Genomic DNA, 18,185 nt, shown 5'->3' on the forward strand with positions numbered 1-18,185 from the left:
TGATACATGTTAAATAGGCAACCTTTACAGTAAGTAACAGAGAAGAAAGAAATTGCTCGAGATAGCTTTCTAGAGGGTAGGAAACTCTTGGAGGTTGGTTAGGCTTTGGATACACAAACCCAAAGTTAAAAAGTACTAAGTATGTTCAAGAGATATTGAGTAGCTCAGTTTGGCTTAAATAGGTTGATGCAGGGGGAAAATAGGAGAAAAGGTGAAATAGGGGCCAAATCTTTAAAAGGCCTTGGATGTCAGTCTTAGGAGTTTGGACTTGATCCTATCAGAACTAGTGAACACGCAAGTTCATGCAAGTGTTGTTGTTTTAACACAGAACAGTGATATGATCTAGTTAGAGCTGGAAAAGGTTAGTCTGGGAGGAGTTAGTGATTGTGAGAGACCCCAGTAGGAGATGATTGTAATAACCCAATGAGAAGTGATTAAGATCTGTGATCATGAGATTGGAAAGAAGAAATGAATATACCGGATGTTACATCCATAGACCTGGTGATCAGCAGGCAAGAGAAATAAAGAGCAAAGACTCAAAAGTGGCACTGACATTTTGAGGTTTTGCAAGCTATAATTCTGTTAAGCAAAATTTGGAAGTTAGGGAAGCCATGTGATGAGGGCATCTGGTAGAAATGTCTGCAAATTAGTGAAAATGAAGTTTTGATTTATGGAGGGACCAGATCTTGAGAGGAAGAGAGAGAACATCTCATGTACAGATAAGACTTTTGGAAGCAAAGAGAGAAGAACAAAGGGCCAGCGCCTGACTGGGAGTAGGCCCGCAGAGGGCAGGCAGAATGGGAGCCAGTAAAGAAATCGAAGGAGCTGAGGGAGCCGGGAGAAGAATCTAAATAACGTGGCTCAAAGAGAGTTGAGTATAGGATGAAAAACTGTCAAAGGGAAGAGGACTAAGCAAAGGCCATTGTGTTTGTCCACTAGGATGTCTTTGGTGACGTTTTTGAATATAGTGTCAGACAAAATGGAGACTTTAGAAGGACAGATAGTGAATATAAATGATTTTTTTTGAGAAATTCAACAATGAAAACAAAAGAAATGAGAGATGGAGAGGGCACAGGATCACACGAAGGGCTTGAGGTTTGTTGTTTGGTTTTGTTTTTTTTTTCAAAGTTTGAGAAACATAAAGATATTTGAAGACAGACATGAAAGAACCAGTGAAAGGGGTAAATACAAGAGTTCAAAACAAAATAAAACAAAACCCCAGCAGGGTCCTAAAGGCATTGGGAGAGATTTGATCAAAGGCACAGGGTTAATCTTGGGAAAAAAAGAAGAGAAAAGAAACCCCTCTTTTGAGTCGAGAGGGAAGGATTAATAAAAACCATTTCACTGTGGAAGATGTGATCCCGCATACAATTGTAGAGAAGTGAAGATCCACAGAGGTGATGTCTATGTGGCCAGTACAGAGTGTAATAAAATTTAACTGTTACTTTACCATTTTTACATGCACGTTTCCTACCACGTCATTTAATTTAATCCTCAGACCTAACCAGTGATGTTATATTATTTACCCCCTTGTGTAAATGAAGAAACTGAAATTCAGATAGACCAAGAAATTTCCAAGGTTATACATGTCAGGGAAAAGATATGGGATTCGTGTCTAATTCTACCAGAGAATGAAAGAAAAGTTGGGGAGGATTGTAGATCATTAGCCAGAAATGGATCTCTTCCCCCTGTGCAACTAGTTATCCCAAACACAGGGTGCTCCACGTCTCCTTCTCAGAGTTATGTCAGAATACCCCTTTGCCTTTTATAGGGAGCAACTATTTTATTCATAGTTCCTCCCCTCCCAGGGTCAAAGAATCATAGAGTGCTTTTGACATTGTGCTCTGTCACTTAATGAGATTGACTGACTTGACTGTCATTCATTCGTTCCTTTTCATTTATTCAACACCCACTAGATGCCTAGTTCTCAGGCCAAGGGTAACAAGGATGCAGAATCCATCCCTGCGCTTACAGGCCTGTTTTCTAGGAGCGGAAGGAGACATTTCTTTTTGTAATAAACACTTATGCAACACTTGCTCTGTTGTTCCTCATTTGATCCTTGTAACAACCCCATATTACTGTTTCCTGTCTCAAATGAAGAAAATAAGGCTCAGAGAGATTAATCAATTGCCCAAGATCATACAAATAGTAAGAGACAGAACTGAAATTCGAACCCAGGGCCCTGGCTCCACTCTACTATGCTGTGTCTCTAACTGTATATACGTACATTTTAAAAATATATATAATATATAAAATATTTATTTTGGAAATATGTATTTTTTAAGTGGAGATGAGTGCTACACAGACGAGTGAAGCTCAGTGAAAGGACAGAGTGTGATGAGCATGGTGCAGGTTTCATTTTAGATAAGGTGGTCAGAGAAAACCTCACTTATTGATAAGCTGACATTTGAGCAAAAATTGGACTGAATCTCTTTTAATCTTCTGTTTTCCTCCAACCTTCTGTCCCTTTAATCCCATTTGATGCTCTTTTCTGATTTTCTTTCAATTGGTTTATGATATAAAGCAATACAGAACTATGAAGTACAACAAAGACGGGATTATTACCACCTGCTCACCCTATAGCTGGTACTTTTTTCTCCAGGAAGTGAAAAAGTGCCGTGGTTCCATGCTGTTCTCCCACCCTGACCCCCTTCCCACGTACCTCCTCGCGGACTATTTTTACCAGTGCTATGCTAAGATTTCTCCCAACGATTGAATAGAGGAGGTTAGAATTTCTTCCAGACAAATTCACTTAGGTTTTTCTAAGATGAATCTCATTATGTTATTTGCTGCCTATAATTCTAAATTCTCTGGAGTCCTTTACATTATTTCTCTTTCTCTATTGCTGTTCACCGCCCTTCCCCATTTAGTAACCTTTGTCCTTTTCAACACTCCGTATGTTCTTGCACATGAATTAAGGTATTAAGTGAGATCAGCGATAAGCCAGTGTCCTTAGCATTCACTGGATGCTTTCTTTCCTGAATTTGTTGATTCGTCTTTATCATCACCCTTTGTTTGTTTTTCAGCCTATGCTATCCGGGGTAGCCATTTAGAATGAATTCATTTTGCTAGTTATATATTTTTTTGAGGCACTGTATAAAATGGTTCACTGACATCTAAAATATATCAGCCACGGTGGTCTTTTCATCCACCAAATTCACATAGCTATCCAAAGCTATCCATCACGTTTGTCAGAGTCTTTGGGTCTTTAATTAAACCCTGCTGGATATTGTACATATTTCCATTAGCTCCTTCTGATTTAGTCTGTTATTTTTCTAATTGACATCCCTTCTGAGTCACATGTCCTTGAATCTCAGGTGGCCCGTTTTGTAGTTTGGTTTATTTAGGTTTTCTGTCTTTCATGAATAACCTAAGGGTTTAGTAAATGCACTCTTGAGTGTTTGCCACTGGGACCTACTGATTTGCATATGCTCATACTTTTCAAATCATCCTCTGATTTTTTTGGTTCCTCTGCCAAAACCATTTTCCTTTCTGGCCCTTCAGTCCTAAAAGAGACAGTCTTTGGTCTTAGCAAAGTAGTGAAATTTCTTATAACAGTATCAAGAAGTATACTAGGGTCCCTAACTAGGACCGAAAAGTCAAGAGTCAGGGTTTGAGTAACTCAGCCAATGGATGGCTGAATAGCACAGCCCTCAGCAGCGATGCTGGCTCGTGACGAGCTGTCCATTCAACCTCACACAATCCTGGTCTTAACACACCTGAGAGGTAGCTGGCTAGGGGCAGAGGCAATGCCTAAAGAACAGAACTAACTGGCACCTATCAGAATCAATCCATTATCTTGGCATAATGCTCCGATGGGCATGTGCTCCCATCAAAGCCATGCGGTCCAGGCCTATCCCCACTGACCTTGCTCCCCAAACACTTACAAGTAGAGAAGGATCTCTATATTATAAATACAGAAACCCAACACCTGTTACACTTTCACGTCACCCATCACTAACTCTGGTAGTCACTTGGAGCGGAAACCTTGGTTTCTGTCCTTGTCTAGGGTCCTTCAGCTCTTTTCTCCTTTCCCACGTACCAAAAGAGAGGAGCAGAATTAGCAGGCAGGCTGGCTAGCAAGCCCAGGATTTATTTTACTTTAAATTAAAACATTTGCCTAATGTCTTAGATACCTTTGATCTAGGCCTGGATTGGTTTTTTTTTTTTAAGTGTAGATAAAAAAGGCTTTTTGAAGCCAAGGACTATACCTTTCTATATTAGCATTTAAAATGTTATTAGAGCTTCCTAAGCATTAGTAATAATAATACTAGGTGTTCCTTTGAAGAAATCCTTTGCATTATTTATTGAAAAATTGATAATTCCATTTCATTACTTAAAACTGAAAAAGCCTTAGGGCCTCTGAATTATTTTTATTTGGCATATGTCAGCAATTGTTTTCTAGATTGCTAATCTGAAAAATATAGGTAACATCCAATATAAGGGCCTTATGCCGATCGGTAAACAATATGTAGCTTTCGGGCCACCAAAGGGCATGATACTATGTCCTTTTATCAACCTATGATATTAGATAGATTAGTTTTTTTAATTGAAAAGACTCTCCAAAGTGATGTTCGATCACTTATTTTTTTTTTTAATTGAAAAGGCTCTCTAAAGTGATGTTCAGCCCAGCATAGCTCTCCTTAACCTGGACTCACCTTTTGATAATCAAAAGAGCATTTACAGGAGTATGAGACAAACACAATTATGAAAGTAAAATGAAGGACCTAAATAAAAAATCACAGAACAAGAGGGTAATTCTATTCACTCTTTCATATTTCATTATTTGATAACATCAGAAGATGAATCCATCAGAATTGCTTTGGCAAGTGCAAACAGAAATGTGCCTGATCAATATTTATTAAAACCTTCAAAATGGGAGAAGGAGTTGAGCAGCTTTCTTAATGGACTGAATAATTATTCATACAAATGGGCTTTGGCAAAGGCAGTGCCAGACCAAAGAGACACAGTTTTAATTGTGCCGAATTTAAAATGCAGGTCTTCCTACAGGCCTGTTGTAGAAAACTTAATTTAAAAAATCATCTGATGTAGCAGAGAGTGACGTAAGAATCCTTAAAGTGTTGAGGAGGAAATTTAAACTATAGATATTTATAAGTTTAGAATGTGTTCCAAAGGTGGGGAGCAAAGTTTCTAGCTAAGGGAACAAAAAGAAATTTTATTCTCTTTTCAGTTACTGTAACTGAGCTAAGGAGAGGGTCATCATCTCAACAGTGATGGGTCTTGGAGGAATTCCTTTGTTTTGAGTGGTTGTGTTTTCTAAAGAGAAATAAAGCAAGGCTCTGGCTCCTGCTATCAAAAATATCAGGATATGTTCCTGAGAGGGATGAACACAGCTGACTTTAACTTTTATCGTCTCCCCAGGAGAGATACCCCTCAATACTGCTGAAGCGTGATGGTTATCAGAACTAGGCCAATAGGTAACTGCCACTTAAGCATAGTGCCATTGATGAAGGGCAGTGGTGTGTGTCACTTTATAGAAAGAAAATGTGGATAGATGATCCATCAAAGAAGCCTGTGCAAGCTTTACGGCAGCAGACTCCCAAGCTCTCTTTACCTCTTGAAATGATTTTCTGCTGCCACCAGCTGAGGGAATTTCTGCACTGTCTTTTCTAAAAACCGTACAGTAGTCTCCCCTTAGGTGTGGAAGATACGTTTCAAGACCCCCTGTGGATGCCTGAAACCTGGGATAGTACTGAACCCTATATATACCATGTTTTTTCCTATACATGCCTACCTATGATAAAGTTTAAGTATAGATTAGGCACAGTAAGAGATTAATGGTGCTTTGGAGCCATTACTAAGTAAAATGAGGATTACTTGAACACAAGCACTGCAGTACCTCGGCAGTTGATCTGATAACCAACAGCTACTAAGTGACTAACGGAGGGTAGCGTAGCGTGTGCAGCATATACAGCTGGACAAAGGGATGATTCACAGAGCAGACAGCAGGGGATTTTATCACACTACTCAGAATGGCACAAAATTTTAAAAATGAGTTGTTTATTTCTGGAATTTTCCATGTAATATTTTTGAACTGCAGTTGACTGCAGGTAACTGAAACCATGAAAAGGGAAACCACAAACAAGGGGGACTCCTGTCCTTTACTTCTCTTCTAGAGTGTCTTGGCCAGAACAAAAATCTGCACAATCTGTTGTCAGGAGTGTTAAAAAGTATCCCAGTACAGAATATAAATCTAATTCTTCCACCAACTCTCTGAAAATTATTTAGCTTTTCTCTACCTTAGTTTTCTTATTCCTGAAATAGAAATAACTTCAACTATTTCAAATTAGTATTTTCAATCATGTCCGTAATAAACTCTAAGCTCTCTGAAGGGGAAGACAAATGAGAGCAATTATATTATATTTTTTAATAAACTAATTTATTCTACTGACACCCAGGATTACCATCCGTTGTATTATTGGTCTGGAAAGTACATCTGAGCTAAGTTTACACTTGTTCAGAATGTTTTCAAATCAATCACTACTGCATCTTGCAGTGATGGCTGGGGGAAAATCAGCGTCAGCTAATTCTGACGAAAGCCCATGATTTTAAAGGGCCAAGCAGAGGATGCTGTAAAGGTTTTAAAATCCAAAAATGCCAGTGCTTAAATAGCATCTGCTATAAGCTCTTTGTTTTTCACATGGGAAGCAGAGGTCTAAAGAGCTGACGGCATTTGCCCAAGGTCGTACACCTAGTTAGGGTGGAATGAAAGACTTAACCAGAATCTGAGCTCAGTTGATCTCTTGAGTATTTTTATTTCTCTAAGTCTTTCTGCTGTAACTACCTCTCAATTATTTATGGGATGATTGTCTAGTTTATGGATTATTCAGTTCCTTTCTATTCTCTCTTTCCATTTCTCTGCTTATTGTCATATAGACTATTGATTGAGCAGAGAAAACAGGAGTTGAATGTTTTACCTGACAATTTAGTGACCCGTCTACTACTTGGTTTTTATTAAAGTGCTCAAAATACTGCAACTATTGACTTAAAGAAATTTTGGAAGCCACAGTCAATAGTAAGTTATATTCAGATAAATTTTTCTTTCTTTGAAACCTACATTTAAGAAGTCAGCTTCAGAGCCTAATTTTCTTGTTGACATTAATACTGTCTTTATCTTAGGAAGGACTAGAAGGGAAAGTCTTCACAATGAAACTACTTGATTATCCCCCTTCCTCAAGGAAGTCATGAATCAGAAGGGCAGCCAACTTTTGGAAACAAAGGTCACCTTGTCCATTACCATCTTGGAGGGGCAAAAAAGGGAGAAATAAAGAGAAGTGATAAAAGGAACAAAACCAAAAGTCTTTCCTGTTAACTCCTGAATGCTGAATTTGCAACATGACTTCATTATTTGGTTTAGAGCACTGAATTCCCAGATAAAATCCAGTGTTATTCAAATGTAACTGCAGAGTCTATAAATGAATTTTTAATTGCCACAATATTGTTTTTTTCCATTACAATGGAAGGCAGAGACTTGAGTTAGTATGTGAATTTTATTTAATTTGTATTTTCTAAATCATGCCTAAGGGGCCAGCCCCATGGCCGAGTGGTTAATTTCACGCACTCTGCTTCGGTGGCCCAGGGTTTCGCCGATTTGAATCCTGGGCATGGACATAGCACCGCTCATCAGGCCACGCTGAGGCGGCATCCCACATGCCACAACTAGAAGGACCCACAACTAAAAATACACAACTATGTACAGGGGGCTTTGGGAGAAAAAGGAAAAATAAAATCTTTAAATCATGACTAAAAATGAATTAGCTATACAAATATTCTTTGCAATTAGTACTTTTGCTTTTCATAGTCTCAAATATTTCTGTATTATGGCTTTGAAGTGAGGGTAGTGTTCAGACTCCTTCGTTTTGAGACAAATCATTCATACTCTCTGTAGCTCTTTTTTGTTGTTGAGGAAGATTCACCCTGGGCTAAGATCTGTTGCCAATTTTCCTTTTGCTTGAGGAAGATTCTCTGTAGCTCAGTTTGCTCACCTGTAAAATGTGGATGATTGCAGGACCTACTTCAAGGGGTTGAATATGTTAATGCACCTGAAAGTTCGATATTATTATTAATATTGCTGTAATCCAGACAGTGTCTAAAACCCAGCATGAGACATAGTTGTATATCTATGGAAAATACAGTTTCCATTCAGGGATCTAGGACTCCGAACCCCACCCAGTAAAGGGAGGCCGATGGCCAAGCTTTCCCCAGGGACTGTAGACAGTCCCTCAGTGCGTTCCTTCCACCACACACCCAAACTTCATGGAACACCTGCAGGTACAGGAACGAGAATTGCTGTGGGTTGGGAATAGCTGGTTTTAGTGGGGCTTTCTTCCCTCAGTTTACAAAGAAGAGAACTGAAAGTGGTTCCAATTGCTTTCCAAGAAGCAGGTATAACTGTCACGCTGAGTATGCCAACATGGGAGGTAGAACCAGGGATGAGAGACTAGAATGCTTCTTGCTTCTTGTCTATGAAAACTTATGAAGAGCTCTTAGAGAAAAGAAAAGCAGTGATACCCAAAAGATGAAAAGATGTCAACAGTTTGCTTATACATACCTGCAGGCCTACATACAATAAAAACCAAAAAGTAGGTGAAAAATTGTTCAACCTCATGTAAATTAAAAGAATATGAGGAGATAGGTGCTCTCATATGTTATTGGTAGGAAGATAAATTGATACAACTTTTTGAGAAAGCAATTTGGCAGCATACTAAACAATACACTTATCTTTTGACTAATTCTAGTTTGGGGAGATCTATCCTCAGGAAAGAAAGATTTTATAATTGGAAACAACCAAAGTGTCCAATTGTGTTTCAACCTAAATATTTCAGCTATAAGAAAGAAATTGAGAGAATACTACACAGGGAGAAAAAAAATCTAGAAGGAAATACCAAAATGTGGTTTGTCTTTATAATGGAATTGTATGAGTAATCTTTTTTCTCCTTAATCTTTCTGTATAGTTCATACATTCTATATGATACATGTATTAACTTTTCAATCAGAGAAAGACAAAATTTATTTTTAAACTTTAAAATGCAAATCTGCATTTTAAAATCTGCCCAACTTACCACAATGCCCTTCATATCATTACTGGCATAAATGTTTACAGACAGAATCAATGGGGAAGAAAGAGTTGCAGTGCAATACCAGTAAAATAAAGGAAGATGAAAAAAACACAGGGAGGAACTGTCTGTTGATAAAGGAAACATGAAGAAGATATGTGAAAATAATCTGCACCAGAACAAAGTGTAATCGTTGTCATGTTATGGACCATGTGTGGTAGACCAGTCCATGTGACATCACGCCACCACTTTTCTATCACTACAGCCCCTTCCCTCTCTGCTCATTACATGTTGGGAACTGCTGCCCAAAGATGCACAGCAAAGGGCGAGAGAAACCATGGGAGAAGAACCACCTCTCCCAGAATGTTCTACCATTCAAGGTGACGTGGATTTCCAGAATAGAATATTTGGTCCACATTTAGCAATTGGCTGCTGAATATTATGGGCTATGAAGAGACTTGCTCTACAAGTCATGAGCCAGAAAATGTCTAAATCAAATGTGTGCTCACCAATCCCGTGCAGGCAGCTAAGAAAAGTGCTATCTAGTATAAAACGTGGTGCCCTGGAAGCCATGGTGCTATTTGAATGCTTGATGAAGATCAAGCTTTCTTTTTCTTGGGGCCTCAATAAGTGCCGATAAATTATTTATCCCAGTTGGGTTACATGATTTCATTTCAGTGTGTCAGTGTTTATCATGGAAGCTCATTCTAATTGTATAGTTCAAGGCGTCTTCTTTTCTCCTTCAGGCACCTTGGAGCACCCTTTCCCCACCTGCAAGTGTAACTGTTGGTATGCTGATTTAGTATAGTCTTTGCTACTGGGTACTATTCTGAAAGATGAATGAATTTCATTCTGTCTTTAAATATTTATGTTTCTTTATGACCTAATATATCATCATGGTTATGGGGAATTTTTTTCCCTAACTATAGAAAATACACCATCAGTTACCTGTCAATTTTGTTTAATAACTCCGCTTTGCAGTTCTGGGGCACTGTTCATCCAAGGCTCTTGAGGACTGTTTTAGTCTCTCAGACTACTTCCAAGTGTCATTCTGGGATTTATAAAGGTCTTCATTGCACAGAGGATATTGAAACGTTAAGGACTTAAGTGCTATGCCCTTTATCACTTAGCACACTGGAGGATCCAGGACTAGAAATCCAGGCATCTTTGTTTTGTTGTTTCCTCCCAGCATGGAACAACAGCCTCTGTAGAGAATCGGCCAGTATCCCTGGAAACAATTCATCAGATTCTTCAAAAGAAACCCAATTTTATCTGGTCCGATGGGTTTAATGTTACTTCTTAAGATAAATGATGAAAATATCAACATCATAATACAAGGAAACCCAATTCTTTTGGTTTAATCTCAGTGAAAAGCATCACAACCCAGTTATTGCTTCTGTCTCCTTCCTTAATGCTTTTAGGTCTTTGGCTCAAGGAGATGGGAACAGTTCTGTAAATATCCCCAAACCAAACTTTGGGAATCACAGTATCTGGGGATGGAGCCTCAGGAATCTTGCTTTTCGTAAGCTCCCCAGGCACTCTACAGTTAGAGAATGACCAGTCTAGTACTGCAGCTGTCAAGTCCCTTCTAGCTTTGAAAGAATCGTGAGCCCCGAATTCTCTCTCATTCCATTTGGTAAATCTAGATTTGAACGTGTGTTCTTCTTGAGTTATTTTAAAAATATATTCTTAGGTAGTTCCCTAAATGGACAGTTCTCTCCCTTACCTGTGCATCTAAGGGAAACAGAATTAGATGTTTCAGGGGCTGGTATCAGAGGGGAAGCTGTGGTGTGCCAGGGGGCATGCAAAGCCATGGTTTAAGTATGATGCATCTTCCTATAGCATCAAGTTTTTCCTAAAAATAGTGTCTTTTAGTTACAACAGATATATTATGGGATAGGAGTAGGTCACATGGGTTTTATGCCAAACATGAAGCTTCAATAAAGTTCCTGACTATAGCTGATATTGGGCTCCCAGACCTCTGGAGATTAGAGTTCATTCGCCTCTTCTATCAGAAGTACCCCTTTCACATTCAGGATTCCCCTTGGCCAGTGATTCCTAAATATGTGGTTCCATGAGGTTAAAGTGAACATTCATTTGAAACCACTATAGAAAATTAGCCCCAAGACGACCTTCTACACAAGGATGTTGAACGATTTGTTGCCAGGAGTCACTCATAAATTTACCAGTCTAAGATAAGCACTTTCCATTCCTACCACCATTAAGGAAATATTCACAAAAGAGTATTATTTCTCCTATGTACAAAAAGAGTGTGTTAATTAGAAAAGGAGATTTAGCAGAGCAGGAAAAGGAACTAGCCATGTGAAAACACACCAACGCTCTTACTGACCATGTTCTCGTTGTAGCAGCAGTTTATAAAATAGCCTTGAAATTATGAAGCTCCCAGAATGTGTTCCTTACTGCAAAGATGGCTTGGTTCTCCCATAGGATATTCTCTTTTTCAAGATGTTCCTGATAAAGAAGAAACAAATCCAAGGCCTTGAGTCCAATAGTCCGACATTTCTGAGCAAGGATCCTGATAGATCTGCAAGATCCCTTCACCCCCAGAATTGCCTTTGGCCCACTGCCTTGTTCTGCCCCCTCAATCCTGGCAAAGCTACCTTTCCTATCAGGAGGAGAGAAGGAAGTAAACTGTAGCTGGGAAGGCTCCCCTGTCCTTTGGTTAGCCAGCTGTGATAGCATTGCTGGCTCAGAGCCTGCACTGAACTTTACGTCCTGGGTAATTTTTAGTAGCCATGCAAGTTCTAGCCTGAGTCCAATAGACTCAGTGAGGGTTAGTAGTGGCATAATGTTGGTTTTAAGAATGGCAAGTGGCAATCTTCTCCCTTCCTGTCTCCCACATTCATCTTTTCTCTGCCTTGACGATTCACTCTAATGCATGTTTCTTTTACAGGCACTACTCCTCTCTCCACCACCTGGGCCAGTGGCCTTGCAGCCCCATGGCTCTCAAGTCCCTTCTTTTTTGCTAGACTTATACCTGGTCCCCTCCTAGACCATTCTACATAGTGCTGTCACATTACTCTTCCAGAAACACAAATTGGAATGATGCCTCTTCTCTCAACAGAACCTTGAGGAGAGGTCCTTTATTGACTCGACTAGGCCTAAAGTTCTTTATTGACTAGGCCTAAGGTTCTCATTGCCTTAGCTTTTCTGATATCAGACTCTGTACCTCTGGCTTCAACTGCCTTTTCCCCCAACTGTCCACTGTTCCACTGTGCTCCCCAGGCTAATTGACTTACTCCTTCCTGTCTTTGCTCACGCTCTTCTCTTTTCCTTTTTTTTTAATAATTTTTTTTTGAAGAAGATTAGCCCTGAGCTAACTGTTGCCAATCCTCCTCTTATTGCTGACGGACCGCCATGTCCGCACCTGGGATCCAAACTGGTGAACCCTGGGCCGCTGAAGCAGAATGGGCACACTTAATCACTGCGCCACTGGGCTGGCCCCTCTTTTCCTTTAATCTAGAACGTCCTTCCTGGAAGCCGTGCCTGACATTTCTCACCCATGTGAGGTCTTCCTTGATCCTTCACCCTCCTCTCTGCATGGTGTGATTTCCCCTTCCTCTGCTAAAAATTCTTTGCATTTATGCCTCACTCATGGCACTTAGAACGTTCTTCTTGTCTCTGTCTGTGAAGAAAGAGTATTGGACTGGGAGTCAGAAACCTGGATTCATATCCTGGCACAGCCACTCACTATCTTTGTGACACTGGGCGAGTCCTTTAATTTCTCTATGCTTCAGCTTCCTTATCTGAGAAAAGGGAGTCCTAGCCCCATTGGTTTGTGAGCATGAAATGACACAGTTTGTGGAAATTAACTTTATCAACAGGCATGCAATCCTTATCTGTCTGCTTTTCATTACCTTTCCCACTTGTCTGAGCTATTTGAGGAGAGGGGCTGTGTATTGCTCATCATTATATATTACTATTATTATTACTACACTAATATTAGACATTAGTATTATTATATTTCTAATAATAATGTTTATGGAGCGTGTAAACCTGTGTCAGGCCCCATTCTAAGAGGCACTATTATTATCCCACTTTATGGAGTAGAAAACAATGTATTTCACAGGGCCTCCAATGAATGAGTGAATGAATGAGAGGTTGAATGAGACAGAAACTGCTGGCAATGCCTGATTATTTCTCTCCCTCTTGGTTCTGTACACCGGCTTCTCTTCCTTTGAATCTTCTGAGATAAATGCAAAATTAGGAGAAGGTCATGAGTGAACTGAGACCCTGAAAGATGTCAGGTCTCCCTGGGTCCTCATTTAGACTTCTTCTCATGAAGTGAGCCCCAGTGAGCTCCAAGAGGATAGAGACTGTGTCTGTCTGTCTTGTTCTCCATTGTATTTGTGGGGCCTGGAACAATGTCCAGTGATTAATAAATGTTTATTGAATAGGTAAACTAAGTAATTTATAAATAATATATCCATTACCACTAAAACCTCAAATTGCTGACAATGGTGATGGCGAATCTTGTTCTGTCTTGCTTTCTCAGGCAGTACTACGAGATGTTATACAACACGGCCGATGAGCTCCTGAACCTCGTGGTGGACCAGGGCGTGAAGTACACGGAGCTGGAGTACATCCACGCCCTGACCTTGCTGCAGCGCAGTCAGACAGGGGTGGGAGACCAGACCACCCAGAACATGAGGCTGCAGCGGCTCAAGGAGATCATCTGCGAGCAGGCTGCCATCAAGCAAGCCACCAAGGATAAAAAAATAACTACAGTTTAATTGGGTGTGCTACAGGGGGCTGGGTGGGGCTGGGGGGGTCATTTTTGCTTTTTCAGTCATCTCACTTCTTTCTTTGCTGTTATTTGGTATATTCTGAGCTGACTTACTTTTCTCTACACTGATACTTTAGTGGAGAATGTAAGGATTTATTGGAGAAAGTAGTGGAGGTGTAAGGATTTTTTTCTCTGTAGTTTTGGCTTTTCATATAAACTCTAAAGGGAGTTTGCAGTACACAGTGTTTTGATTTAACATCTACTTGAATGCAGTCAATTAAGGGGACTAGGGTGGGATGGGGAGGAAGGCTGTGTCAAATTGGACTCTGAGATAATGAATGCATGAATTACTAAGGCCCAACAATCTTGGGAAAGTAGAGTGCTGCCTAAGTTTTAGTCCCTTCCTAAAACCACTTAATAGGGCTTTATTACATAAACAGTAGGTTTTTACTCTCTTGACCCATCAGTTTACAATTCAATGAAATAAGTGTATGTGCATTGCTTTCTGTCTCTGTTGCCAAGATTAAATCAATGGCTTCTCAATGGGCTGTAGTTTTTAACAAATTTCTTTAACCCAAACAGGACCTCTTCAGGGATAGGGGGAAAAAGTCCTTTTATCTCAATCTCTGGGAGAGTTTGGTATGCGGTAGCTTGTACGAGGTTATAGGTTGGTGTATTGCCTTTTTGTTTTTATTTCTGCTGTATCAAACCCAAGAGCCATCAAATTAATGACAAAAATGGAAGAACAAAAGGTGATTCAACCCTCTGCTTGATTTTTCCCTTGTACTTTCCAAGAGAAAATGATGGTTAGAGAACTTTTAATCTCACTTGAAACACTGTTTGGATGTGAATGATGGTTAGATGCTCACTTACTCTCATTTTGAGCCCCTAGGTCTTTCTCACCTTAGAAAGTAGCCCAGGTCTGCTCAGCTGAGTGCGGGGAATATGGGACAGCCATGACATTCCTCCTCTGTGCACCTACCCCCTGAGTCCATTTCTGAAGTGCTCTTGGGTTGTGTGTGTGCTCACCACGCCTGGCACACTGGACCTCACCACTGTCCCCAGGTCTCCAGCCACTCTTGGTGCCTATGGTTGATATGTCACAAAAGAAGGCAATGCACTGACCATGACACACCTTGAAAATGTATAGAAAGAAGAGCAAGAAGGTTTTTGAACTCTCGAGGCCATGCCTCATGCCCTGATGGTACAGAATTTTACAGCTGTTTGTACAACTTTGGTCTTGGCAGGAAAAGCAGAAAATTAAAAAATGTTTTGAGAAGCATGAATGTCGTGTATTTTTTTGTGTGTATTTATTCAGCAAACATCCCCTGAAGGCCTAATGTGTGTCAAATGCTGCTGGACATGGGGCCAGATCCTAGATGATGAGGACACCCTTATACCTACCTTTAAGACAGAAGATGGGAACTGGACTAACCAAAATCCCAACAGATGTACACGCAGGGCTGAGTTAGAAATCAAGTCAAGGGCCAGCCTGGTGGCACAGCAGTTAAGTTCACACATTCTGCTTCAGCAGCCCAGGGTTTGCCAATTCAGATCCCCAGCATGGATCTACACACCACTTATCAAGCCATGCTGTGGCAGCATCCCACATATAAAGTAGAGGAAGGTGGGCACAGATGTTAGCTCAGGGCTAATCTTCCTCAAAAAAAAATTTTTTTAGTAGATAAATAGCAAACAAAAAATTTTAAAAAGACCCTGAAAAACAAAAAGAAAAGAAATCAGGTCAGACACTGAGGCAGCTGTGAAAGGAATTCAGCAGGCGGCTGGAGGATGGTCTTCAAGAGGATTCTGGAAGGAACATTGTAAATCTGTGGGGCTTCAGAGGCCCATTTGGGAAGAAGTTGAATGTATGTCAGAGACAACCATGGAAAAACTTACTGCCCCTAAACAATATCATTGGAAGTAGTCTACCCAAGAAGTAGGGGTGGGAGGAAGGAGACGGGGGAGATCAGAGCTGACCACTTCAGTTTGGAAGCCTCCTCTTGGTGGCCCTGTCCTCCCAGCGTAGCTTCTGTGCCTTTTCTTCCCTTTCCTGTCCACTGTATGCAAAGAACCCTGGAGTGGTGACAGTGATGCCAGTAGAGCCAGGGGTGGGACTGGGGAGTGGGTAAGATAGTTTTATTGGATGTGGAAATAACATGGGTTCGGACTGAGTAGAATGCCAGAAACACTGAACTGGCAGAAAAATGGCAGGTGAGCTGCTTCAGAGGAGCATTTAGCAAAGTGGAACCCCTGCTTTGCTTACAATACCTATAGGATTGAAATGTGCTGATTCTGCACAGAAAAAGCGATCTGGGGTTCTTTGTCCAAGACATTCAAGGACCAAATTCCTTTTTAGGATGATACATCATTATTCTTCAACAGGTCAAGAATAGCCAATGACACATTCAGTGGATGGTTGGATGGATGCACATGGAGATGGCATGGCCACCTCAAAACCTGCCTTCATTTGAGACCCAGTGAAGATTTCTACATGTTATGGTCCTACTTTGGGGGTATCTTGTGAGACTGTTTTTGTGCTATTCAGAGCCATGACCAGAAAGTTCTAGAGAGAGCCAGGGTCTGCCAAGGACAGGGTCCAGCATACACACACACACTCATAGGTAGCCACAAGAGTTCATTTTCTACCATCATGACCACTCCCTAAATGTGCTGTTGCCGCTGAAAAGGCCAACAAAATAGGCCTCACCGGAAGGGACTCTGAAAACAAGCAAACCATTATCTTGTTCTACAAGTGACAAGTGTGATGGACATCTGTGGAATACTGTCTGCAGCACTAGTCACAGCGCCTTGGAGAAGGCTCATGAGGAAGGGTCCTGAGGTGGACAGACATGACCATGAGGAAGGAGGACTGTGAGGCGAGCTCATCTAGCCTGGTCATCAGAGAACTAGCTCCACAGGCAGGAGCAGCCCTGAGAGAGCTTCCTTCTCGTATCGTCACATCATCTACTCTTGGTACTTAACACGTTAGCCCATGTCATTCTCACAACTCCACATCCTAATTACTACTTTCCTTCCTTCCATACCCAAGAGATCAGAAAATCCTAAAGGGGTCTCTCCCGACTTAGCCTCCCTTAGAATAAACTCTGTGAAAAAGAGGTAGTAATTCAAAGGATAGGATCCAGCTCTTGATGTGTATTGGCAAATTGTATTCTCAGAACTGCTGATAGTGGCAGCTTCTTCTACAGTGTTTTGTTAGTTTTGATTATCTTATTATCACCTGTCATTACACCTCTTAATTTATAAACAATACTCTTTGGATCATATTGTACCCCTCACCCCATGAACATTCATTTTATATCTGTACTATTAATACAGTTTCTTCCAGGGACTTTCATCCTAGCACAATGTTTTCTACCTCACAATGGGGTTTTTTAATCTTATTGGCCACACCTAAAATTTTTTCCCTCTCTCTTCTGATTATATCTCTGCTCATTAGGCAAGGATAAGTTCCTCATGCTGCCCTTGCCCAAAGAGGGCCCCTACTTCCAGGCTCTGAAAGACAAGTTCATTCTTGAGCAGGCAGATTGGCTCAAATTCAGTGGTAGGGCCAGGCCTGAGCTCCCACGGCCTATACCCTGAAAATAGCCAGTCAGGCAGAATCTGTGGGGGACCCTCCACCTGGAATTACTGCCCTTTGCTGAGTGACCTCATTCATGGAAGCCCCAGCCCCTCCTCAGGGCCTTGTTCTTGCCTGAACGTTTCCTCAGCCTGACAGTCATTAATTTATGTTCCAAATAGCTTGGAAAGAAAAACTCAAATACAGCCAAGTGGAATTGGCAACCAAACCCGGATAATTCTTACTGTCAAGTCATATCCGTGAATCTCTTAGCACTAATGCATTCATTCAGTCAAAGATATAATTGCCTGTTACAGTTCAGGTGATATGGGATTCATGCAATGGCAAGCAAAAGTGACAGTCCCTTGTGGCATGGAGCTCATACTTCCACTCTGATGAAGAGTTATAAAACTTCCACTCTGATCTTGTCCTCCCTTGAGTCCATATTTCCCCCTCGGTCTGCCAAGGCTATCCTTTCATTTAGGAAGACATCTCAAGGGATTGAAGACTGAAATCTTTAGCCTGACCCTCTGCTGCTCTCTTCTGAGCTTTGCCCTTCAGGAAGCTTTAGACTGTATCTCACTATTCATGGTCCCTTCCCTGGCTAGCACAGAGCCTGAAAGTTCACCCTTTACCATTTGTTGATGGAACAAATGGATTCCCACTTCGTAGGCTCTATGAATGGACTGAGGCCTTCGCCTTCCAGACTCTTGCTCTGAGGCAAAGCTGTGGCTGCCTCCCAGGACCAGGGGGCACAGAAATTTACAGTAAAGAACAGAGG

General features: G+C 40.9%; 1 protein-coding gene and 1 long non-coding RNA gene across 5 annotated transcripts in view; one reads left to right on the forward strand and one right to left on the reverse strand.

The window, feature by feature from the left end:
• Nucleotides 1-15,110, forward strand: part of EXOC4 (exocyst complex component 4) — a 738,285-nt gene extending 723,175 nt beyond the window's left edge. For all 3 annotated transcript variants that reach the window (XR_011438236.1, XM_023640178.2, XM_005609413.4), the window contains one exon: nucleotides 13,594-15,110. Coding sequence is in view for 2 of the 3 variants with exons in the window: in XM_023640178.2 (XP_023495946.2) it covers nucleotides 13,594-13,831 (238 nt within the window). In the remaining variant the exon portion in view is untranslated. The remainder of the gene's footprint in view (nucleotides 1-13,593) is intronic.
• Nucleotides 1-18,185, reverse strand: part of LOC111773317 (uncharacterized) — a 56,863-nt gene that overhangs the window by 12,578 nt on the left and 26,100 nt on the right. For both annotated transcript variants that reach the window (XR_011438237.1, XR_011438238.1), the window contains exon 2: nucleotides 11,428-11,549. This is a non-coding gene — a long non-coding RNA (uncharacterized lncRNA). The remainder of the gene's footprint in view (nucleotides 1-11,427; nucleotides 11,550-18,185) is intronic.

The sequence above is a fragment of the Equus caballus genome, chromosome 4 (genome assembly GCF_041296265.1).
Source record: "Equus caballus isolate H_3958 breed thoroughbred chromosome 4, TB-T2T, whole genome shotgun sequence".
In the NCBI taxonomy this organism is placed as follows: Eukaryota; Metazoa; Chordata; class Mammalia; order Perissodactyla; family Equidae; genus Equus; species Equus caballus.